Source organism: Henckelia pumila, chromosome 4, assembly GCF_033568475.1.
Source record: "Henckelia pumila isolate YLH828 chromosome 4, ASM3356847v2, whole genome shotgun sequence".
Lineage (NCBI taxonomy): Eukaryota > Viridiplantae > Streptophyta > Magnoliopsida > Lamiales > Gesneriaceae > Henckelia > Henckelia pumila.
In genome coordinates, this window is record NC_133123.1 from 139,803,679 (window position 1) to 139,828,641 (window position 24,963).

General features: G+C 37.6%; 2 protein-coding genes across 3 annotated transcripts in view; both read right to left on the reverse strand.

Moving 5' to 3' along the window:
• Window positions 1-4,717, reverse strand: LOC140861004 (probable alpha-amylase 2). 2 transcript variants are annotated; one of them, XM_073264003.1, is made up of 13 exons: window positions 4,682-4,717; window positions 4,026-4,096; window positions 3,825-3,858; window positions 3,670-3,707; window positions 3,413-3,539; window positions 3,101-3,327; window positions 2,380-2,525; window positions 2,147-2,259; window positions 1,763-1,851; window positions 1,459-1,581; window positions 1,292-1,327; window positions 702-800; window positions 2-479 (listed from the first exon to the last, which is right to left on the reverse strand). In XM_073264003.1, the coding sequence occupies exons 2-13, from the start codon at window positions 4,041-4,043 to the stop codon at window positions 288-290; spliced, it is 1,242 nt and encodes a 413-aa protein (XP_073120104.1). In that variant the 5' UTR covers window positions 4,044-4,096; window positions 4,682-4,717; the 3' UTR covers window positions 2-287. The 2 variants fall into 2 exon arrangements, with proteins under 2 accessions (XP_073120105.1, XP_073120104.1); XM_073264004.1 differs by lacking the exon at window positions 4,682-4,717 and having other exon boundaries at window positions 1-479.
• The window catches only part of LOC140861005 (uncharacterized), a 27,493-nt gene continuing 6,000 nt past the window's right edge, over window positions 3,471-24,963 (reverse strand). Inside the window, exons 3-6 of the mRNA XM_073264005.1 lie at window positions 4,026-4,096; window positions 3,825-3,858; window positions 3,670-3,707; window positions 3,471-3,539 (exon numbers count right to left, since the gene is read on the reverse strand). Coding sequence (XP_073120106.1) covers window positions 3,857-3,858; window positions 4,026-4,096 — 73 coding nt within the window. The 3' untranslated portion in view covers window positions 3,471-3,539; window positions 3,670-3,707; window positions 3,825-3,856. The remainder of the gene's footprint in view (window positions 3,540-3,669; window positions 3,708-3,824; window positions 3,859-4,025; window positions 4,097-24,963) is intronic.

A 24,963-nucleotide genomic window follows, 5' to 3' on the forward strand; every position in this document is an offset into this window, starting at 1 on the left:
AAATTTTGAAGGCAGTTGCTTGAGTATTCGCGTTTTGTCAATTGTATCATCGGATATAACTTCTTTATACATTCAAAGACATCGAAAAATTACATATTACACATCATACTAGAATGCTTAAACAATACTCTAACATGATTTAAGAATCATGGGGTGACCTTATTTAGACTAGACAGCCATTATGCAAGGCGGGAAGGGAGATTGCATGCAACCCAAACGAAGGGACATCTCCTAATTTCACATAATGAAACATTTTCATACGTGCATTACTTGAAATACCAGGTGGGCTACTTTTTCCAGACCGCGTATCTGTGGCCGCTGGTGGCAAGGGACCATTCCTTTCCCGAGGGGCACCACGAGCCATCTCCGATTTTCACGGATATTTTGTCACCTATAACTGCTGCATAAAGATTTGGCTGTGCTTCAAGGATATCAATCGAAGATCGACTGTGTATTCCTTGACATCGTCTGGTGTCAATCTATATTGATATTTAATAATTTAAAGTTAACAAATGCATGCTTTAAACAAACATTCTGTGCAAGAGAGGTGGAGAGGATTATGGTAGTGTTTGAGAGAGTTTTTAGGAAGCACTTCTCAACTTTTCCTTAACAAAATTTCACAGAATTTCAAAATTTTGTTAAGAAAAAATTGATAAGTGCTTCTTAGAAGCTCTCCCAAACACTACCTATATATAGCATACCAGTTTCACAATTTGGTCGTGAATGGAACTGCCCCAAGCATAGAAATGGTCGTAGAATACTGAAGGTATGCCTGGATGAGTGAGTATGTAAGCATAGCCCTGTACGTCACATGAAATGGAAATCAGCAAAGGTTTCAAAAGGGTAGAAGAGATACTGAAATTTAATTCTGTTGCATATAACGATGGCCCCCTAAGCAACTAACCGAAAACGATGAAAGTACCATACAAGTTAATACTTTCGTTTTGTCCAACTGAAAAGACAGTAATATTTGAGTTGTTTCCAGATGTATGGATAATTGAAGACCAGTTTAGGTCAGAAATCAGGATCTCACGACTAAATGTGAGAAAGAATATTATTAGATGATTCACAAATTTGTGAAGTTCAAATTTATCATTTGGAAGGCATTTATGAGAACAATCTCTGTTTGACAATATTGGCTTTCACTCACTAACATTTCGGTTTCCCATTCATAAACAAATATTTAGGGGAAAAGTTATGTTCTAAACAAATATTTTAAAAGTGATAATCAAGGCACCATGTTGTACAAATAAAAATGGTTGATATTACAATCAAGAGAAGATGGCAATACCTCCATAATATGATTTGATGGAAAAGGCCAATGAGCCTGCAAAAACAATTTTTTTCAAGTAAACAAACCTGAATCACTAAATTTTATTTGCAGCAAACAGAGATCAATCAGTACAAGAAGAGTATGATAATCATCAGCAATTTTGAAACACTGAATAACAGCTCTACCTGAGTTGATCCAGTGTCATGATTATCAAGAAACGTGACAGCCCTTGAAGGCCACCACCCTATAACACCAGGTGGCTTCCCTTGGGGGTCACGAAGACGCCAGAGTTCGCCTTTAACAGCTTCCTATAAGCAAGATATTGTCCAAAGAGAAAGGTAAAAAAAACTTGCAGCACCTGATTCTGTGGTTATTCACTGTCGTTTGAGTTTATGCATATCGTTTCAGATATCTTATAATTAATAGTAATGCGGAAAGATTTTTAAATATTAAGCAGAAACAAGTTTCAAATTAGTATGTTCAAATTACCTGAAGAATTCCCTTTGTTGTGAAGTCAAATGCAGCAGACAGTTGCCCCGTGCCATCAATCCAGTTGATAATCCTTTGCCGGTGACTATCTGCAATTTAGTTTTGGACAAAAATAAGTAGAGTGGGTCAATTGAATTTATTCAAGATGTAACCACGTATTGAGAACTCTCTTCATAAATTTCCCTTAAAAAATGGTAGAATAACTACTCATGTTTATGATGATAGCTGACATGGACTAATCCATTGCAATTGCAGTGTGAAACCTTGTTCTACGGAGTGAAATTTTCACACTTTTTCAGCAGAGTTAAATTCTAGTCCTACAGTTTTCATATTTCCAGTCAATTATATGAATTGATGAGCAAGAATATCTTCAAGAAGTTATACTTTGGTTGTACTCTAGGTAGTGGTCTCTGTAGTTGCAAGAATCCCAGAATTCTCCAACGGAAAATATAGGCTTCCCACCTTCAACATAATCTTTTACGTATTTTGCAGAGTACCTAGATTGGTACAACAAGAGAAATAGGATGAGTTATAAGCATAAACAAATAAAACATACAAGTCAATATTCCGAAATGACTAATCTCAAAACTTTATATAAAAAACAAAAGATGACATACCCTCTAGCGAAATCAAACCGAAAATCCTGAAAACCAACAGTATTACGCAGCCATCGAAGCCAGTTCGTGATGTCTCTCCTGACAAAGTCTTGCGTATGATCTATATTTGGCACCCCGTTAAAATTGTCTCCAGTACTTTTGTTCCCCTGAAGTGTTGATCAGTGCTACATACTATGAGTATGCCAGTGATTGAAATAGAAATCATAAGCATGAAAAAATTACAAAATCCCTACTCCCAATTCTTTTCACAAATTCAACTAAAGGATCCTTTGCCCTAGTGGCAAGGGTGAGGCTCCAAGACCTAGTGTTTATGGGTTCAAATCCACCTGAATGTTTAAATATAATTAGTTAACATTTATATAAATATCCCACCCCCAATGTATGAAATAAATAAATAAAATGACACTGACTATGCTTGAAAGAAGTTCTTTACAAGAGAAAAACCTCATGACCCAAGACCAAGCTTGTATTTCCACACACCAAAAGAAAGACAAAATCACAAATATTAGTGAATGAGAGCTACCAAAAAAGTCACATGAAGCCATTGAGCAATTGGTCAAGTGGCATCACCTCTCTCAAATATGGGAGAGGTCGTGGTTCTAAGCCCACAGACCCCACCCCCTTAGTTTTAAATAAACACACACATAATGCTGCAGCAACTCCAGATGGTATAACAAAAGTTATATTCCACTTGTGTCCATATATACTACCATGTACTAACCTTTCCACCAGTACAGGATGTAACAGCTTGTTCATCCCATGGTATTGGGATTCCATCATAACGGTTGTACATTCCGCCATTTCCCTGGGTGGTCCCAACGCGATGGTTTATGACAATGTCGGCCATTGCTCTAACTTTATATGTTTTCATCTTATTTAGTAAAGCTTTTAACATATTCTCAGAACCATACGAAGAATTGAGGGAGTAAAGGTTCTGTGGAAGATAACCTGTCATTTAAGAGAATCAGATGACAGAAGTGAACCGCAATAGCACATATAAAATAAGTACAACAATCAATTAGAATTGTTCAACCTTCAGGTGCAAATGAATGGGTGGGCGGGGGCAACCAAGCTGATGTAAAGCCAGATTGTGCTATATCAGGAACCTTTTTCTCTAGGTTCTTCCACCAGTCATGCTTATGAGACTCCCAATTGAAAGCCTACAAAGCAACTTTTTACAACATAGTTCTATCTGATTAAATATTTATTAAATGACTATTTTTCTTCTAAAATTTATTGAACAAATCAATTTCATCTGCTCAAACTAAACGACGAATATAATCAAGTCACCTGAAATAAAATTTCTTTACCCTTGCGCATTGCAGCAGCTGAACATAGAAAAAGATAAACGCGTTAATTCAGCTAGTATAAGATCAACAAAATGCATAATGATAACATGAATATGCAAGTTCCCAAGCAGTCTTAAAATGAAGTGAACATATTACCAATATCAGTCTGCTGATTATTTTGGTCATTGTCCTGCATTCAGTTCAAGGGCTATGAGTCAGAGTAGCCACCTTAGCTCGTTATAGAGATAAAACGATGTGAAGTATATTATACAAATTCAATTTTATATATTTCATTTTTTGCATTAATGCGTTAAATAAACTGACACCAATATACAAAAATGAAATCAAGTTCCTTACATTGGCTGTGTACCCCATATTGTATCACCAAGATATTGCCAAATATCTGGTAGACAAATGAATTGAAGTTCCTGCATTCACCAAAAACTCATCACTCGAAATTCACAACCAAGTTATGGAAGAACCATAAATCAAGAAACAATGTGCTTGACCACTCATGAAACATATTAGACCCCTCGTGAAGTTTAATTGAAAATGTTGGACAAACTTTCGATCGATCATTGTCGAACACCATTACGCATGTTCGACAAAATGCCATCAGGAGCAGGAATGACCCCAAAATAAATATGCTATATTCAAATAACATGTCAATAAACACAAACTAGAGAATCAGATCAGAAACTGTTTAATTTTCATTTAATAATATCTTTTCGAAAAATTGTAATTTCTACGCCAAAATATAAGAGTAGTCCTTGGTAGAATCCCCGATACTGCCACCCAAGACAACCCATAGTGTCAATCAACATAGACGCACACAATCTGATTCCTAGCAGGCTTAGTCCTTCAGCAAACTACACTAATGTAAAACATTAGCAATCATAACTAGACTCAAACAAAAGCTACCACCAGGTTTTCGCAAGACTCAAACATTTCATACAATGCCACCGCAGATTGGAAGGCTAACAGCACAAAACAAGAATCGGGAAGATATATACCACAAATCAGCAGAGTGGTGAAATGAGCGATCACAAGATGTTTGAAGTTAACTATATTTCCCGTATATATGGTACGAGAAAAGTTAAAAAGACGACATAATTCAACAAATTGAACAATGAATCTCCAGCAAAGAAAAGTTAAAACAAGTGGAGAATCAAAAAAAGTTGCAACTTTTGGGTGGGTAACACGCATAAAATGAATGAAATGTCAAATTGAGCGAGGTCGGGTTGGAAAAATTCTATTGGATTTGGCTTTTGAGATTCTATTCTTGTGGGTTTTTGATGGGGAATTGTGTTCCTCATGATTAACGGTGGACTCAAACGTAGGGAGTGTGAATGCATTGATTTGGGAAACTTCTCGTTCATGCCAAGTCTTTTGTATTTATTACAATTTCTTTTTTGAGAATTTAATTATTCAAGTCCATTTCAGAGTTGTATTTTTTAAATATCATACAATATAGTCTTGCATAATTATAAAAATACTAATGTGCCCTTTTTTTCTAACTTTCTCAATCTCTATCTACTACTTATAAATTTAATGAGTAATACTCGTGTGAGACAGTCTCATCCGTAAAACGGGTCAGTCCTACCTATATTTATAATAATAAGTAATATTTTTGGCATAAATTGTAATACTTTTTAATGGATAACTCATACAAGAGATCCGTCTCATAAAAATGACCCTTGAGACCGTCTCATATGAGTTTTTGCCAAATTTAATATCTCATTCCAAAAATAAAGTTTTCAGAATTTAAATATGATTGAATTTTGTGTTACCATGTCGATGGGAAATTGCTCAATTAAATATCGTGTCCATAAAAATGATATTTAGTTAAACAGTAAATTATTATTTAGATTATGAATAAAAGCACAATCTCCATGGTTTTGTATTTGTTTTTCGGTTTTGTTACTTTACACTTGTTTGATATTGTACATAATAATACCTCATAAAATATATTTTTATTAAAGCTCTTAGTTTTATTTAATTTACGACATTATTATTTAATGAAAAACGATTCAATCCATCTAGGGGATAGGATTTACTTTACTGATGACTATTCGGGGGCAAATTATGATGGTGTTGCAGGATACCATGATGTTGGTGTCTATAATTTGAAGGATGGAAGCATTGAAGCATTGCCTTGTTATTCTCCGAATTTGCATTGGCCTATCTGGATCACTCCAACTCTGTGTTGAACATGTGAGTTCTCTATCTATAATTTGATTGTGTTGGATGTGGTTTAGCAGGACGTCGAATGTACGTGGGAACTCATGTTGGATGAACTTTTATTGGTTGTGGTATCATGTTTGCTGATATGTATTATTGCTTAAATGTTGTTGAGATTAATAGAGACGCAGAGAGCGGTGAAGGTCGAATTTTAAGTGCAGTTTTTTGTGAAATTTTGTTCAGGAATGCAGGAAATGTCGAGAGCCTGAGGGCTTGGAATGGGACGAGATTTCTTACATTTGTGTGGTAAACATAATTACATAAACAAATATACAGTAAATGGTTCAACTGTTCAAGTATGCTCTAAAAGTTACATTCCTTCCATTTCCCTTCCCCGTGTATTTATGGAATTTCCATTATATAGTTGAAAATAAAAGATTTGTGAATAAAGCCATTTACGCAAGAATATCATGAGGTGATGCAAATGGGCCTAATATTCGCTTGTATTTATGAAATTAGATAACACATAGAATAAAGCATGCATGGTAGAATGTACGAAACCACAAAGCTTAATTAATTCGGAGTAGCATGCACAGCCCAAACCCACAAAACCGCCAGCCCAACTGACGCCCATATAGCTGCCGCAGGCCTCAGAGATTATGTTGGTATTAACCAGTGAGAATTGGCCCAAAATATCTGTTTGATGTGATCATTTTCCAAGCTCAAATCCAACGGTGGACGATATGTTAGGTGGCAGGTGACAGGTGATTGGTGGGATGGTGGCAGATGGGGCTTCTTAGTTGGGAAGTAAATTAAATGCCCTGCATTTAACTAAACGCGGAGAGGAGCTGATATGAATTTAGGAGGTGCTCGAAGATTCATATTGTTCCAAGATTTGCTCCGTGATTTACAATCAAGAATGGAAGGATTTGGAATTCATGGCAATCAAGTTGGAGTACTTGAAGATCAATTTGGAGGATGTTACAATACTATTGAAGTCCAAAGTAGTTCAGAAAGTGGAGAAAATATCAAAGAAAATACAAAAATAAGTGCCATGGACAGTGACATATGCGCGCCCGCGCCTTGTTCTACGCGCGCCCGCGCGTCCTTGCAATTTTTGAAGTTTGGCGGACAGAACCTTATGCGCGCCCGCGCCTCCGAGTTTTACACACAGTTCGGCGTGTTGTGTGTGTGCTAGACTTTTTGATATTTTTGGCATGATTTTCTTATTTTGAGTCTTTTATTCCTACTAGAAAACTTTTAAGAAGATATTATCATATCTTTAGATATATTTTTAAGTTATTTCGCGATATATTTTATTATTTGTAGTTGTATTATAAATACAACAAAAACATTCATTATTATATAGAATTCAGATTTTGATATTTATCAATTAAAATTCTCTCTAGAATTTTATTAAGCTTTTGCTTACCCAAAAATCAAACTTATCAAAGTTTTCAACTTTGTGGCGTTTGTCGATTGATTATCCTTGTGGGTTGTCAGAAACAGGTTTTCTGAAGGTCCCGTTGTGATCAATTGTTTCCTCTTCGTGATTGTTTGTTGCTAGTTTCAAGTAAACTAGAGGTGAATAATTCAAAACCTTTACTTGTTTTCAAGATTGGGCAATTTCTTGATTTCTTTTGTTATTGGATTGAGGGTACGATTTTAATATAATCGTGTTTGTCTTCCATACATTAAGAATTCATATCATTTGGTATCAAAGCTTAAGGTTTTGATTCAAGTAAGTCGTATCCTTCTTTAATCTATATTCTTTCTTCGTTCTTTGCTCATCTTTCCTTGTTCTTCGTTTTTCATCTCTCTCATCTCAAATTTTTGTGTCATTCTTTCAAACTTGTTATCCAAGTCTCGTGTCTTGTGCTACAAGTTATAAATTCAAAAAAAAAAAAGTGAAAAATCGAAAAAAAAAAAGTTCAAAAAAAAAATGAGATTTGAAATCGGTCAAAAAAAAAAAGTAGAGACCGAAAAAGTTTAAAAAAAAGGGAGAACCAAAATAACTTGTGGCAAAGTCTTGTGTCTTGTGAGTATTTGGGTAAAAAAAAATTATTTTAATCTTCATAAGTCTCTTGACTTGTTTTTGTGCAATCTACGTGAGTCGATTGGCAAGTGTTTACAAGTTTTGAACTTTAGAGTTTGATATTTAAAATCACAAAGCATAAGTTATTCTTTATTTGAGTGGAAAAAAAAAGAGTGTTTGAGCGATTTCTTTGGAGTGACTTGTGAGATTTTGGGTGAGGAATATTGTAATTACTAACCTTCTTCTTGCAGGTACGATGTCCTATAGAAATTATTTTGTTGGAGGAGATGATGAGTACATGGAGAGTAAAAGGAGATTTTATGGGTGTGGCAGTAATGGAAGTAATAAAAGTAAAATTTCATCATTCCATGGAGATGAGGATCCGAAATTGTATTTGAAGTGGGAGAAAAGGGTAGAGAGTGTATTAGATGATCGTGATATTTCTGAATCTAGGAAGGTAAAACTTGTCATAAAAGTGTTTACCGACTATGCTTGCACTTGGTGGGATAGGTTAGATGAGAATCGGGAGAGGCGTGGAATGAGTCCTATATCTACGTGGAATGAGTTGAAAAGGGTGTTGAGGAAACGCTTTGCTCCTAATCACTATGAGAGGAGAAGTGTTGTTTCCAAACGTGAGCATCAAGGTACATCTAAACTTACAAATTCTAGTACCTTTGATATTGCATGCTTATGGTGTCATAGAAAAGATAAGCATGATATGAGTCAATGTTTTAATGAGGCTATAATGAAATTGGAGGATTCTCGTGTAGAGATTGAATCTAATGGTGTCGTAGAGGTTGAATCAAAAGTTGAAGTTGAGTCGATAATTGAGGATGAAACTTCATTGATTGATGATGTGAGTGTCGAAATTTGTGCGGTGGAAGGTGAATGGCTTGTTGAAAACTCTTCTATTGTACATGGTGTGGTTGATAGTGGTATTAGTGTTGAATCTAAATGTGAAGTGGTAGGTGAGTTTGTATGTGTTGAGGAGTCATCTAATGTTCTTGTGATAGATGAGAGTTCTATTGATGTTCAAAGTGAGACTAGTACTTTGTTGGATGAGTCTTGTAATTTTGCTATTTAATTGAGTCCAAAAGAATTTTTTAAGGATCAATTGAAAGTTAAAAATTTGTGTGATATGGCTGAAAAAAAAAAGTGATAAAAAAAGTGAGATAGCCATGGAAAAAGAAAAAGAAAAGGAAATAATTAAGGCCGAAAGAAAGAGTGTACAAAAGAGTGAGATGGTCTTTGAAAGAATAAAATAGAGGAAAGAAAAGAGAGGAAAGAGACCAATAAACAAAGAAAATATTATGGTCCAAAATAGTGAGGTTGAAATTTTTGTGCAATTGAATGAAATTCCTAAAGTACTTATGTACAAAGAAGTTTTATCTCATTGTGATGATATAGCCGGTTCAATCCCGAGAAACGTTTGTTCTTCTTTGCAGGATTTTGGAGATGTATTGATGAGCAAGCAAAGAAGATACAACATGTTGGATCCATGTGAAATAGGTCACACACGAAGTGAGGTTAGAGATTTGAAAGTTGTTCCATTCGAGAGGTATGAATTAAATGTTGAATACCAATCAAATTTCTACTTTCAAAGGTATGATCTCAATTCTCAATTGTTGAGATTTAATGACTTCATTGAGAGATTTATGAATGTTCTATCTATGAAATATGGATTGAATTCAAATCTTAATCTTAAGTTATTGGAATCTAGGTATTTGAATAATTTGGATCAGATGATAGTGTTGAAATCATTTGTTGATCTTAATGTGTTGGAATCTTGGTGTGATATGAGATTAAGCAAGTTGATGTATGTTGTTATAAATTATTTGAATTGTTTTGATGTGAGTCAATTGTGCATGAATAGTATAGGTTGGAAGTCCTATTTGTTTGATTGGTTAGTGTTGACTTTTGGGCTAGCTAATGTGCGTAATATTTTCATGGGATTGATGAGTTGTGTTTTGCATGCCTCTAGGGATATATTTGTTGTTGTGTGCTTTGATTATATCTTAGTATATAACAAAATTTTTAAAGTGCATGTTGAACATTATAGAGTTATGTTAATCATGTTGGATATGAAGTTTTTGGGTCATGAGCATGTTAGAAAGTTGAATGTCTTTCGTGCAAAGGAACTTATTGATTTTGGTGTAAGTTCTCAAGGATTAAGAGTTGTTGGTGAAGAGTTGATTAAGTACCAACAAGGTAAGGAAAATGTGTTAGTTACTACACTATCACAAAGGTATGAGTTTTTATCTCTTTTGGTTACAAGGTTCTTATGGTTTGAAAATGTTAATGAATTGCAAGAATGGGTTAATAATTTTGAGGATGTGTTTGAAAAATACTTGTGCAATGTTAATGAAAAATTTTATGTGAGCACGTATTTATTTAAAGAAAATAAGTTTTTCTTTATATGTTCGTCATTGCATGATTTATTTGATGAAAGGACATGTGTGTTCAAAATGAAGTGTAATTTTGAGAGGTCCAAAATAATGAGTATAATGGATGAATATTTGTTGTGGTTACACATGAAGAGATATGCTGAGTGGAGTTGTAAGTGGGATAATGCATGTGAGTTGTTTCTTATTCCTAGAAAACAATGGTTGTATTTAACTATGCATTTTGTGTTAGGGTTAACTAGGTCTAAGAAGGCGAGGAACTTGAGTTTTGTAATGCTTAACAGAATTGTGATCATGTTTATGCATGCTAGTGGTTATAAGGTGTTTAGTTTGAGTATGGGAAAGTTTTTGTGTCTTGACATAGTTTTGAGTGTGCAAGGTATATTATTGCTTATGAGAAATATTTTTAAAGTTTCTAAGTTTTGCTTGGTTTTTGTAGACAAGGGGCAAGATTTGAGGACAAATCTTTTTGAAGAAGGGGAGTCTGATATGAATTTAGGAGGTGCTCGAAGATTCATATTGTTCCAAGATTTGCTCCGTGATTTACAATCAAGAATTGAAGGATTTGGAATTCATGGCAATCAAGTTGGAGTACTTGAAGATCAATTTGGAGGATGTTACAATACTATTGAAGTCCAAAGTAGTTCAGAAAGTGGAGGAAATATCAAAGAAAACACAAAAATAAATGTCATGGACAATGACATATGCGCGCCCGCGCCTTATTCTACGCGCGCCCTCGCGTCCTTGCAATTTTTGAAGTTTGGCGGACAGAACCTTATGCGCGCCCGCACCTGACGGACAGAGAGCCATGCGCGCCCGCGCCATTCCACGCGCGCCCGCGCCTTCGAGTTTTACACACAATTCGGCGTGTTGTGTGTGTGCGAGACTTTTTGATATTTTTGGCATGATTTTCTTATTTTGAGTCTTTTATTCCTACTAGGAAACTTTTAGGAAGATATTATCATATATTTAGATATATTTTTGAGTTATTTCGCGATATATTTAATTATTTGTAATTGTATTATAAATACAACAAAAACATTCATTATTATATAGAATTCAGATTTTGATATTTATCAATTAAAATTCTCTCTAGAATTTTATTAAGCTTTTGCTTACCCAAAAATCAAACTTATCAAAGTTTTCAACTTTGTGGCGTTTGTCGATTGATTATCCTCGTGGGTTGTCAGAAACAGGTTTTCTGAAGGTCCCGTTGTGATCAATTGTTTCCTCTTCGTGATTGTTTGTTGCTAGTTTCTAGTAAACTAGAGGTGAATAATCCAAAACCTTTACTTGTTTTCAAGATTGAGCAATTTCTTGATTTCTTTTGTTATTGGATTGAGGGTACGATTTTAATATAATCGTGTTTGCCTTCCATACATTAAAAATTCATATCAGGAGCTCTATAAATTGAGCTCCTCTCCCCCATTCAAAGTATCCCACAGCGCAGAGTGCAAAGAAAAAAGAAAGAAAAAAAAGAGAGAGTTTCTTGGGTTTTTTTGAGTGTTCTCTTGTGTGAGTTAGAGAAATATTTTTTTCTCGATAATACTCGGGTGTTGGGATCGGGTGAGAGATATAGTGTTTTGTACACTTGTAATATTTCTCCGGTATTAAATATTTGCAGCAGCTCTGTGGACGTAGCCTATATTGGGTGAACCACGTAAATCTTCGGTGTCCTTATTGATTATTTTTATTCCTCAATTATTATCGTCATGTTCGCTCCAGCATAATCCATAACAACTGTTATCAAAGCTGTTACGGTGTCCGGGAGCCTTGGTGAAAAATTTCTTAAAATTCTGAGTATGCTTTGTGGTTTCAGCTTTGTCTGATCTTTCACAACAGAAAAGATTTTTTGAAATTTTATTAAGGCATGAGAAGCGATGGCCGAAAATGACGGATCGGGATCGGGACCGGGAATCAATAAGTTCGACGGTACAGATTTCACGTTTTGGCGGTTACAGATTAAAGATTATCTGTATAGCAAGAAGCTACATCAACCTCTATCCGGGGTGAAGCCAGAAAAAGATGAAGGATGATGAGTGAGAGCTTCTTGACCGACAGGTGTTAGGGATAATACGATTGACCCTAACAAAGAACGTGGCCCACAACGTGGCTGAGGCAAAAACCACGGAGGAGATGATGTCTATTTTGTCGGACATGTATGAGAAGCCATTAGCAAATAATAAAGTGTTCCTCATGAAAAAGTTATTCAACTTGAAGATGGAGGAAGGTGTTTCGGTGGCAGCACACATCAATGAATTCAACACGATTGTTTCCCAGCTAACATCGGTTGAAATTAAATTTGATGATGAAATTCGTGCACTTATTCTTTTGGCGTCTTTACCAAATGTTTGGGAGCCGATGCGGGCAGCGGTTAGCAATTCTGCTGGAAAGGGAAAGTTACAATTCAATGATGTCAGAGATCGAATCCTTGGTGAAGAAGTTCGCAGGAGGGATTCGGGAGAAGCAACATTAGCGAGATTTGCCCTAAATCTCGAAAGCAGAAGTAGGAGCAGGAGTAGCGAAAAAGGTTCTAACCGATGGCGTGGCAGATCCAAATCAAGGAGTGGAAAAGACAAAAATACATTCGAAAAGAAATTAAAGTGCTGGAGCTGTGGTGAAACTGGTCACATGAAAAAGGACTGCAGATCACCCAAGAATAATGCAAATGTTGTTACTGAGGATGTACATGATGCCTTAGTACTATCCATGGAAAGCCCGGTTGATTCATGGATTATGGATTCGGGAGCTTCATTTCATACCACCGGTGATCGTGATGTGTTTAGTAATTACATCGCTGGTAATTACGGAAAAGTTTTCTTGGCTGATGAAAAACCGTTGGAAATAGCTGTATGGGTGATATCAGTTTGAAAATGTCAAACAGATCCATCTGGAAGCTCAACAAAGTGAAGCATGTACCAAAGTTGACCCGAAATCTGATCTCAGTGGGACAGCTCGATGACGAAGGCCATAAAGTGACCTTTGGTGATGGCTCTTGGAAAGTGAGCAAAGGAGCCATGATTATTGCTCGAGGAACGAAAACTAGAACCATGTACATGACTTTTAGTTGCAGAGACATTTTAGCAGCTGTGGATACTGGAGCTAACTCAAGTCTATGGCACTATAGAGTTGGACATATGAGTGAGAAAGGAATGAAGATGCTGATATCAAAAGGGAAGCTACCGGAGTTAAAAACTGTCGAACACAAATTGTGTGAAAGTTGTGTTCTTGAAAAGCAAAAAAGGGTGAGCTTTTCGAAAGGCGGTAGAGAACCGAAAGCAGCAAAGTTGGAGATGGTTCATACTGACGTGTGGGGGCCATCTCCTGTGACATCCCTTGGAGGCTCACGATATTATGTCACATTTATCGATGATTCGTGTAACACCCGAAAAATTTTAATACGTAAATTCGCATGCATAATTAAGGAAAATAATTATTTAAAATTTACATTTGGGTTAAATGACATTTAAATGTTATTATGTGAATTATATGCATGATTTAAATTTATTTTTTTATTTAACCCGCAATTATTATATTTTAGATTTTTGAGAAATTTTATTGAGTTGATCACGTAGACGGGACCGTGGACGGACGAGATACCAAAATTTTTAGCCAAAAATATTTTATGAGTTTTATGAGCCTTAAAATAATATTTTAAGGTATTTTGTCAAGAAAATTTTAGTATTTACTTATATATTTATTTAATAATTGATTTTTGGCCAAAATAATTCATTTTATTGACTTTTATTAATTTTTAAAAATCCTCTATATTATTATTTCGGGATTTTTGATTTTTTATCAGATTGTTAATATTTTAGGAGCTTAAAATTTTTATCTTTAAGGTATAATATCTATATATTGATTTAATGGGATTTTAAACCTATTATCTACTCAAATTTAAACCTAAACTAAATCCCTATGACCGATTAAAAAACCATCAGCCGCCTCCAACCCCTTTCTTCAACCTTGTTCACGCTTTCTTCAGCAGAAAAAACCCATAGCCGATCCAACCAAGCTCCATCTTTGAAGATTTTGGTCCGTTCGTCGTCCCGGAGCCCGTAAACGCATCTATCTTCGTCGATTTAATTATCAAGGCATGTCTATTCTTTCGTTTGAACACCATATAAGCTACTATTCATGCATGATTGTTTTATTCCAGATTTTTTATCATGAACTTTTCGATTTATGCATGTAGGTAAGGTTTTGATGCATGTTGATGATTCTTTCACTCATGGCTCACGTTTTTAATTGCATGGCTCGGTCCAGGGACTAGGGCTCGGTCAAGAGGTGAGTTAGGATCCTAGGAAGAGAACCATGGTCGGGCTAAGGGCTGGAGTTGGCCTGGTTCAAGGCTGGGATCGAGATGGGTCATGGGAGTCGGCAGTTTAGGGTTCAGTGGAAGGAGGCTTCGGGTTTGAGGTAGGGGCCATGGCTCGGACTGAGCCATGGTGGGTTAGGACCGCCCAGACATGGGCTACGTCTGGGCGGCAGCGCTCCGGCCAGGGGCGGCCGGAGCTGGCCGACAGCAGGCCATCGGCCGAGGAGGGCTGGGAAAGGGGGGATCGGGTTTTGGGCTGGGGCTGGGTTTGGGCCGGGTCTTGGGGTCCGGGTCAGGTCTGGTAGGTCTAGGGTCCGGTCATTAGGGCCGGGTCCGGGTTAGGTGGGCCGAGCTCGGGTATTTTAATTTTTAAGTATTTAATAGTTAAGTGGATTTTGGGCTATAATAATTAGTTAGAAAATTATTTGGGCCTCCAAATAATTTTATTTGGGCCTTAAATAATTTATTTAAGTTAGCCCAATGATTTTTATGGTCTTGGGAGCCCATGAATATTTTTGGGCCGGTCAGTGGATTTTTGGGCCAGTCTACAGTTTTATTGGGATTAATTAGGTTAATGGGTTTAAAAATCTTTATTTAGGCCCAGTTAAATTAATTAAGTTATTTGGGCTAAGATATGATTATTGGGCTTTTATTTAAGCTTAATGGGCTTAGAGTGAGTGACCAGTGATAAGTGCATTTTGTATGCATTATTTCATGTTATTTTTATGTCTATTTTGTGTGCATTCATATTATTTTTATGTGTTTTTATGTGTTTTAGTGCATGTGTGTGTATTTCACTCCTTGGGTTAATTTTGTAGGAAAATATATTGTTGAAGAGTGAATTGCGGACCAGCTTTGTTCAAAAAATCAAATTTAATTTTAGAGAGCTCCAAATCCGATCTCCACTGGTCAGATTAAATTTCACGATGTTTTGAAACTGCTGTCCAAATTTCAGCTCAATCCGACGGCTAGATCTTGAGATATGAATTTTTGAAAATCGTCGCTCGGTGCAGAAAACTTGTACTGCGCGCGCGCGAGAATCAAGCTCGCGCGCGCGCGAGTTTCGTGATCAGATCTCTGTTTTTAACTGCTGCGCGCGTGCGAGGCCTATGCCGCGCGCGCGCGTGTTTGGGGGTCATATGTGTTCCAAAAAATCCTTATTTTAAGAGGAAATTAACTGGTAGGCGTTTCGGACCATATATATAGAAGATATAACATATTTTTGGGGGTTTGGGAGGCTCCAGAGCGCAGACAACGCAAGAGGAGGCGGCTACAAGTCTTGGGAGAGAAGATTTTTCTTTTCTTTTCTTCTTCTAATTTTTATTTTTGAATTATTGTTTTTAATTATTGAGTAGTTTATTTTCAACCAAGACGGCATGATTGGGCCGAACAAATTCATGTAGAAAACTTGGATGTTTGTTTGGAATTTTTTAGAATTGATTTTATTTTATTGATTATCAGATTTATCTTTGCCTTACAAATTTCTTGGCCAGTTATTTGTTTGCTTGTTAATCGATTCCAATTTGTACAGAAGAGGTTTCGAATTCGATCACTTTGGTTTTCAATATAGTGTAAAACTGACTAGAAATAGAATTCGGTTTCAGTGTGCGGTTTAGGTGTAAACTGAATTTTCACAAATATTTAATGCATTCAAATTTGATTAGAATTACGAAAGATTAGTTCATCAATATTTGAATAGGTTTGATTGTTCTAGAAATAGACCTTTAAACAAATTAGGAGAATTCCCGTGAATTAAAATTAAATCTGAGTCCTGAATCGACTACATGTTACGTGATTTGTTCGGTACCTACGTGTGTCTTGGTTGTCTTTGTCTTAATTATTTTTATCTTCAGTTATTTTTATTTTTATTTCTTAATCAATTTTTATTTTATATTTTTATTTTATTTAATTCAAAATCCTTCTATTATTTTGTCTAGATTAAGTAAAATAATTAATTCTTGAGAATTGACTGCAGTCCCTGTGGGATCGACACTTGGACTCTCTGTCCACTTTACTATTACTTGACCTGGTACGCTTGCCAGTAGATTTATATCACACCGATTTAGCCGGTCAAGTTTTTGGCGCCGTTGCCGGGGACTGTTTAGTTGATATTAGGATAGATTATTTGCTTGAGGCTAGACATTTTTTTTTTATTTCTATCTTTTCGTTCTTTTCGTTTTTTTTTATTTTATTTTAATTTTGATTTTTTTTCTTTTCTTTTGCTTGTGAGGTACTTGGAGATGGATCATCATCAGGTGTTCACAAGATTTGGCCAGCAATACTTGGAGCCATTCTATGCTGTTTGGGGGAGATTCAATGATTTGGCGAACAGATTTCGATGCCATAAATTTTCGAGCTACACCCTCACTCAATTTTTTTTATGGTGGTTTGGATGAGATTACAAGAAATTGGGTGGATTATGGAGCGTTGGCCACTGGCAGTCAATTGTTTAGAAGAGATGAAGACAGTGCGATGCACTTGTTAAATGATATGGCAGATTTTGACTACCATTGGCATTGTGATCCTTCACTGCAAGGTTGGAGTCACCAATATCCTCCAGATATCAACTCTAAAAATTTTGCGAACCAGCCACCGGAGCATCAAGAAGACTGCATAGGGCGTTCCGAAGATTATGTGGCTCAGTTGGAAAATCTTGTGCGACAGCAGACAGAGTCAAATCAATTTTTAGAAAGCCGCATAAGTCTTTTGGATGAACAGATTGCGCTTATTAGAGAACCAATTTTGGATATCTGCCAATTGAGTGAAGTAACTGAGCCAGAGCATGAAGAAATCATTTTTGAGGAATCTTCTTGTGAAGAAGAGCCAAACGTAATAGTGGAGGAGGAAGAACTATACAAGGAGAGAGATTTTACCTCGTCAGTGGTCGTTTTATGTACACCGTTAGAAGATACTTTTTTGCCATTGACGCCACCTCCACAGTATTACATCCTCTTTGAGCTTCAGCCTAGAATCAGAGTCTCTTTCCAAAGGAAAAATTTCATGCCGAGTACTGTTGGACCGACAAGCTTAAACTGCAAATATCACGCCAAGCTTGAGGGCGAAGAAATTCAAAACCCATACGTAGAATCGTATGATTCTTACTATGGGCGGCAGCCGCTCTTTGATGGTGGCTTCTGCATAGTCGGGCTATAGACTATAATTTTAGCGCTGACTGGGAGGCAACCCAGTGTTTTTGTTTTTTTTTTATTATGTTTTTGGTTTTTATTTTTGTTTTTATTTGATTATTGTTTCTTTCCCATGCCAGTTGGTCGTGCCCGCCGATAATCTAGACTACTGATACCGTCCCAGAGGATACTGTCAAGAAGGAAGAGAATGCATCGAAAACCAGGGGAGTGTTATTTTTGTTTTTCATTACATTGTGTGTTTGTTTGCATTCTGTTCATTGTTCTGAAGCATTGAGGGCAATGCTTTGGATAAGTATGGGGGGGTAGACTAGTATTGCATTGTCTATGTGTTTGTGTTGCATCTGTCGTGTTTCATATTTCTTTGCATACAGTTTATTTTTGTTGTTGTTTGCATTGCATGGGTAGGATAAGTCATGGTAGCCTATGATGATGAAGTTTGAAAAAAAAAATTTTGAAAAATTTTGCTCTTGGCTTGACATGAGAAACTGTAGGTTGAACCGTGAATATTTTTAAGCACTAATGTTAGACCAGTGAATTGTAGCGAAAGATTTGATGAAGTTTCTGTCTGTTTGACCATTGCACGACAATAGGTGGTTTGTGGATCTTGATTGTGTTCTATGAATTTTGATGAGGCTCTAGTTTACACTTATGATCTTGGGTGCACCTAGAAAAAATTTATATACAATTCCATCCGGGCATTGAAAGGATTAAAATCCTAAAAAAAAAAAAAAAAAATTAAATTTAAGGCTAAGTATGCGGATTCAATGGGATTGATGCTCCATCCGGGCTATAGACGAGGGGATTAGAAAGAAAAAATAGAATGATTTTTCGTATCCTAGCCAGTTATAGCTAAGTCAGCGGGTAATTATTGGGGCTAATACAATACCGGGTGCAAAATCCGGAGGTGTGTAATTCATTATCTCAAGGGAGGTGGGTTTAGTCTAGAGGTCGTTGGAAGGAATGGACACTTGAAAAGTGAAACTTGCACTGATTTGTCATAGGTTGCTAAGCAGATTTGAGACGAATTCGGTCTAAGTTGTATGAAACTGGAATGACATTTCACACACACACGTTCACGTTAAACCGAAGGTGTATTATGAAAAGTTGAGAGCATGTCTGTGTTTTTTGTTTTGTTATTAAACTTCTCAGAGGCTTTGCACATTTATGAATCGTCCTCACTTATGTTTTTGTTTGCATGTTGTTTTTGCATGTCTTGCTCGAGGGCGAGCAAGAGTAAAGTATGAGGGTGTTGCTAAGTGCATTTTGTATGCATTATTTCATGTTATTTTTATGTCTATTTTGTGTGCATTCATATTATTTTTATGTGTTTTTATGTGTTTTAGTGCATGTGTGTGTATTTCACTCCTTGGGTTAATTTTGTAGGAAAATATATTGTTGAAGAGTGAATTGCGGACCAGCTTTGTTCAAAAAATCAAATTTAATTTTAGATAGCTCCAAATCCGATCTCCACTGGTCAGATTAAAGTTCACGATGTTTTGAAGCTGCTGTCCAAATTTCAGCTTAATCCGATGGCTAGATCTTGAGATATGAATTTTTGAAAATCGTCGCTCGGTGCAGAAAACTTGTACTGCGCGCGCGCGAGAATCAAGCTCGCGCGCGCGCGAGAATCAAGCTCGCGCGCGCGCGAGTTTCGTGATCAGATCTCTGTTTTTAACTGCTGCGCGCGTGCGAGGCCTATGCCGCGCGCGCGCGCGTGTTCGGGGGTCATATGTGTTCCGAAAAATCCTTATTTTAAGAGGAAATTAACTGGTAGGCGTTCCGGACCATATATATAGAAGATATAACATATTTTTGAGGGTTTGGTAGGCTCCAGAGCGCAGACAACGCAAGAGGAGATGGCTACAAGGCTTGGGAGAGAAGATTTTTCTTTTCTTTTCTTCTTCTAATTTTTATTTTTGAATTATTGTTTTTAATTATTGAGTAGTTTATTTTCAACCAAGACGGCATGATTGGGCCGAACAAATTCATGTAGAAAACTTGGATGTTTGTTTGGAATTTTTTAGAATTGATTTTATTTTATTGATTATCAGATTTATCTTTGCCTTACAAATTTCTTGGCCAGTTATTTGTTTGCTTGTTAATCGATTCCAATTTGTACAGAAGAGGTTTCGAATTCGATCACTTTGGTTTTCAACATAGTGTAAAACTGACTAGAAATAGAATTCGGTTTCAGTGTGCGGTTTAGGTGTAAACTGAATTTTCACAAATATTTAATGCATTCAAATTTGATTAGAATTACGAAAGATTAGTTCATCAATATTTGAATAGGTTTGATTGTTCTAGAAATAGACCTTTAAACAAATTAGGAGAATTCCCGTGAATTAAAATTAAATCTGAGTCCTGAATCGACTACATGTTACGTGATTTGTTCGGTACCTACGTGTGTCTTGGTTGTCTTTGTCTTAATTATTTTTATCTTCAGTTATTTTTATTTTTATTTCTTAATCAATTTTTATTTTATATTCTTATTTTATTTAATTCAAAATCCTTCTATTATTTTGTCTAGATTAAGTAAAATAATTAATTCTTGAGAATTGACTGCAGTCCCTGTGGGATCGATACTTGGACTCTCTGTCCACTTTACTATTACTTGACCTGGTACGCTTGCCAGTAGATTTATATCACACCGATTTAGCCGGTCAACCAGCAGTCTGGACCAACCCATGAAAAATAACTAAGTTCGGAATATATATTTAATTATTTTTATGCATGAAGTTTATATTTTAAGTATAAGTATATTTATTATGAAAACTAAATTAAATATATATTACGGACAATTTTTATTGCATGCATTCATGAAATTTTATATGATATGATTATGATTATGTATGAGTTGAGCAAAAATATTTTCTTGATGGAAATTGAAGTAGTGTGACATAAGGGTGGTTATCCACCATATGATATATGATTTATGCGGTAGTTTACTACCATAGGAGGTGATTTATCACCGCCACGTATGTTGGTTTATGAGACTGATCAGTCGACACAGATAAGCGTCACACTTACGGATAGGACCATAGACTGTTTCAAAAATATCATGCTCAATTATGTTATGTATGATGAGCAAAGATATGTTTATGATTAAGACTTATGTTTCAGTATTTATGTTATGAAAAATATTTCTATGCATGCTCATGTATCATGTATATGTATTAGTATGATTATGTGAAACATTATTTTAAACTTTGTTATAAAATATTAGACATATTGAGCCCCTAGACTCACTACGCTTATATGGTGCAGGTGAGTCAGATGATTATAATATTGCTCCTATCGGTGGCGAGGACGTATGAGCGAGCTGGTAGTGGATCCCGTGACCATCGCAGATTTTAGTTGATGTTTAAGAAACAATTATTTTTATTATGTTGAGTTTTTAAACAAGTTCATTTCCTTCTATTTTTAGGAATTTTGCATTATCAAACTTAGTATTTTTATTTCATGCATAATGATATTTTCAGCGAGTATTTAAGATATTTTTATGTAGTAATATTATTTCTTTTATGTTTATACATATATGTATGGGCGTATATGTATTGTATTATTTAAAAAAAAAAAAGTTTTTTCCGCATTTATTAGTAGTAGACGTTTCAATTGGTATCAGAGCGCGGTTCTTGGAGGGGTCTATCTGCTACGTGAAGCTCAGAAATCCTACTACCGGTCTATAAGTTTTAATTGTTTTCTTATGAATTATAAGGAGCATATGTAATGATTTAAGATTTTCATGTTAGTAAAGTTTTAGAACCCTTAAGTTATGCATTGCGATTTACGTAAAGAAAAACGTGGTGGTGCAGAATGCCTCTCAGACAGATGAATAGACGCGGAGGACCTCCACCTCCACCTCCACCTCCGCAGAACCCTATTTCAGCATTGGAGCAGGCCAATGCAAACATGATGGCTGGGATTACTGCTCTGTTGGAGCAGCAGGCGGTGCGCCCGAGGCTGTCACATGAGGAGGACGTGGCTGAGCGGTTCCAAAAGAAGGGACCGAAGGAGTTTTCGGGCACTACCGATCCGCTAGTTGCTGAGGGATGGATTCGATCCCTGGAGACCATCTTCGATTACATGGGGATTACTGATGCTGACCGGGTCAAGTGTGCAACCTATATGATGAAGGGAGATGCAGCTTTATGGTGGGAGGGCGCTGTCAGGGGAGTACACCTTCCTACCTTGACTTGGGCAGAGTTCAGGCGTATCTTCTACGCCAAGTACTTCACGGAGGATGTGCGTAGTCGCATGGTCCGAGAGTTTATGAGTTTCCGTTAGGGGGACAAGTCAGTGGTGGAGTACGTGAGTCAGTTTGAGAGGGGCTGTCATTTTGTGCCTTTGATTGCAGACAGTGCACCAGAGAAGCTGAGGCAGTTCGTTGAGGGATTGCGGGCTAAAGTCAAGCATGACGTTCGGATGATGGCCGTCACCACATATGAGGCTGCAGTTAGCAGAGCTTTGCGTTCTGAGGAGGGCAGAAAGGAGATTCAGAGAGAGCAGCAGGATAAGAGGCAATTTCAGCCAGGATATCAGAGGGCGACTTCGCAGCCTCCTGCGAAGAAGCAGTACGTAGGGCCATCTAAGGGCCCAAATCAGCAGAGGCCGCAGGGTCAGCAGCAGCAGAGGGGCGGGGCCCCTAAGACTGGAGGAGTTCCGATTTGCCCGCAGTGTCAGAAGACGCACACCGGGAAGTGTTTAGTGGGGTCCAATGTATGCTATCTTTGCAAGGAGCCAGGACATGTGTCTTACAACTGCCCGAAGAGGAAGAACACCACTGGGAGGGTGTTTGTCATGCAGGCTGAGGAGGCAGACCCAGATACCTCCTTCATCACCGGTATATCCTAACTTATGCTTTTAAGAAATTTTTTGGGAATTTACTTCATGATCCTAATTTGCATGGGTTATCTGTTTGCATGATTAGAGTAAGATGTATTTTTACTTGTGTTTAATTAAGAGAAATATTTATAACTTTTATTGGGAGAGAGTAAGTTTAGTATGCGATTGTTGGGATTTTCTGCGTGCAGGGAGAATTCTAGTAGGAGGAAACTCCACGTATGCGTTGCTAGATTCAGGGGCTACGCATTCGTTTATATCCCTAGAGTTTATCAGACGGATAGGCATTAAGCCCGAGGTTGCTGTTACCGGGTACGATGTAACCATGCCGTCTGGACAGGTCCTTTCTACCACTAGTATCTGCAGAGGCTTGGAGATGGATTTATAGGGGCGCACTATCAGGGCAGATTTAGTGGTCCTATCGTTGACTGGATTCGATCTGATTTTGGATATGGACTGGTTGTCAGTCAACGGGGCAGTGATTGATTTCCGGCAGAGAACAGTGGCAGTGAAACCAGGGAAGGGCGACCAGTTTGTTTTCTATGCATCTCCGAGCAGTGAGATCTCGCCGGTGATTTCTTATACACATGCGAGGAAGTTATTGAGACGTGGTTGCCAGGGGTTTTTTGCCAGTGTAGTCACATCAGCATTGCCACCTACCAGTTCCCTAGCAGAGATAGAGGTGGTACGTGACTTTCCAGATGTTTTTCCCGATGACGTTGTAGGAATTCCACTAGCGAGGGAAGTGGAGTACAGCATTGAGTTGATGCCGGACACTGTGCCTATTTCTAAGGCACCGTATCGACTCGCTCCTACAGAGATGAAAGAGTTGAAGGAGCAGATTCAGGAACTGTTGGAGAAGGGCTTTATTCGCCCTAGCTTTTCTCCTTGGGGAACTCCAGTGTTGTTTGTGAAAAAGAAGGATGGTAGCATAAGGCTTTGTATCGATTACCGAGAGCTCAATAGAGTCACAATGAAGAACAAGTATCCACTGCCGAGGATTGAGGATTTGTTTGATCAGTTGCAGGGAGCTTCGGTTTTCTCTAAGATCGATCTGCGATCTGGCTATCATCAGTTGAGGATTAGAGATGCAGATGTGTCCAAGACTGCTTTTCGGACACGCTATGGGCATTACGAGTTCTTGGTAATGCCGTTTGGTTTGACCAACGCTCCAGCGGTCTTCATGGATCTCATGAACCGCGTATTTCAGCCGTACCTTGATCAGTTCATCATAGTCTTCATTGATGATATCTTGATCTACTCGAGGAGCATTGAGGAGCATAGACAGCACTTGCAGACAGCATTGAAGACTTTGAGGGAGCATCGACTGTTTGCGAAATTCATTAAGTGCGAGTTTTGGCTAGAGCAGGTGGCGTTTCTTGGCCATATAGTTTCGAGAGATGGGATAGCAGTGGATCAGACGAAGGTGCAGGCAGTGCAGGATTGGGGAATTCCGAAGAATGCTTCAGAGATTCGCAGTTTCTTGGGTTTAGTAGGCTACTACCGGAAGTTCATCAAGGGTTTTTCTTCTATTGCAGTACCCTTGACTTCCTTGACCAAGAAAAATGCGAAGTTTATATGGAGTTCAGACTGCCAGAGGAGCTTCGATCAGCTTAAGAAAGCACTCACTACTGCGCCAGTGTTGGCGATGCCAGTGCCCCATGAGGAGTTAGTGGTGTTCACGGATGCATCTAAACTGGGTTTAGGCACCATGCTTATGCAGAGGGACAGAGTCATTGCTTATGCGTCGAGACAGTTGAAGATTCATGAGCAGAACTATCCGACGCACGATTTGGAGCTTGCTGCAGTGGTCTTCGCTTTGAAGATCTGGAGGCACTATTTATACGGTGAGAAGTGCAAGATTTTCACATACCATAAGAGTCTCAAGTACTTCTTCACTCAAAAGAAGTTGAACATGAGACAGCGCCGATGGTTGGAATTAGTGAAGGACTACGACTGTGACATTAGCTACCATCCGGGTAAGGCTAATGTGGTGGCTGATGCGTTGAGTCGGAAGACTTCAGTGGTATCCTGTTTGACAGTACAGTTGTCACTTCAGGAGGAGATTCAGAGATTCGGTTTGGAGTACTATTTGGGTGATCACGCACCAAGTTTGGCAATGTTAGTAGTACAGCCGAATCTTCGAGATCGTATCAGGGATGGACAACCTGCTGATGAGGATTTGCAGCGGTTGAGGCAGAAGGATGAGGCCAAGGGCAATCTTTTTTTTACCTTCAGTGATGGCATTATTCAGTACCGTGGTCGTATGTGCATACCAAACATTGATCAGTTGAGGACTGAGATCCTGACAGAGGCTCACACATCTCCGTATTCCATTCATCCAGGAAGTACGAAGATGTATAAAGATTTGCAG

What these genes read in the sequence shown, in the direction of transcription:
- LOC140861004 (XM_073264004.1), bottom strand. An exon ending in GTAAAGAAATTTTATTTCAG is followed by an intron (nt 3,540 to 3,669) that starts GTGACTTGATTA and finishes GTTGCTTTGTAG; the next exon opens with GCTTTCAATTGGGAGTCTCA. An exon ending in CATCAAATCATATTATGGAG is followed by an intron (nt 801 to 1,291) that starts GTATTGCCATCT and finishes TGTGACGTACAG; the next exon opens with GGCTATGCTTACATACTCAC.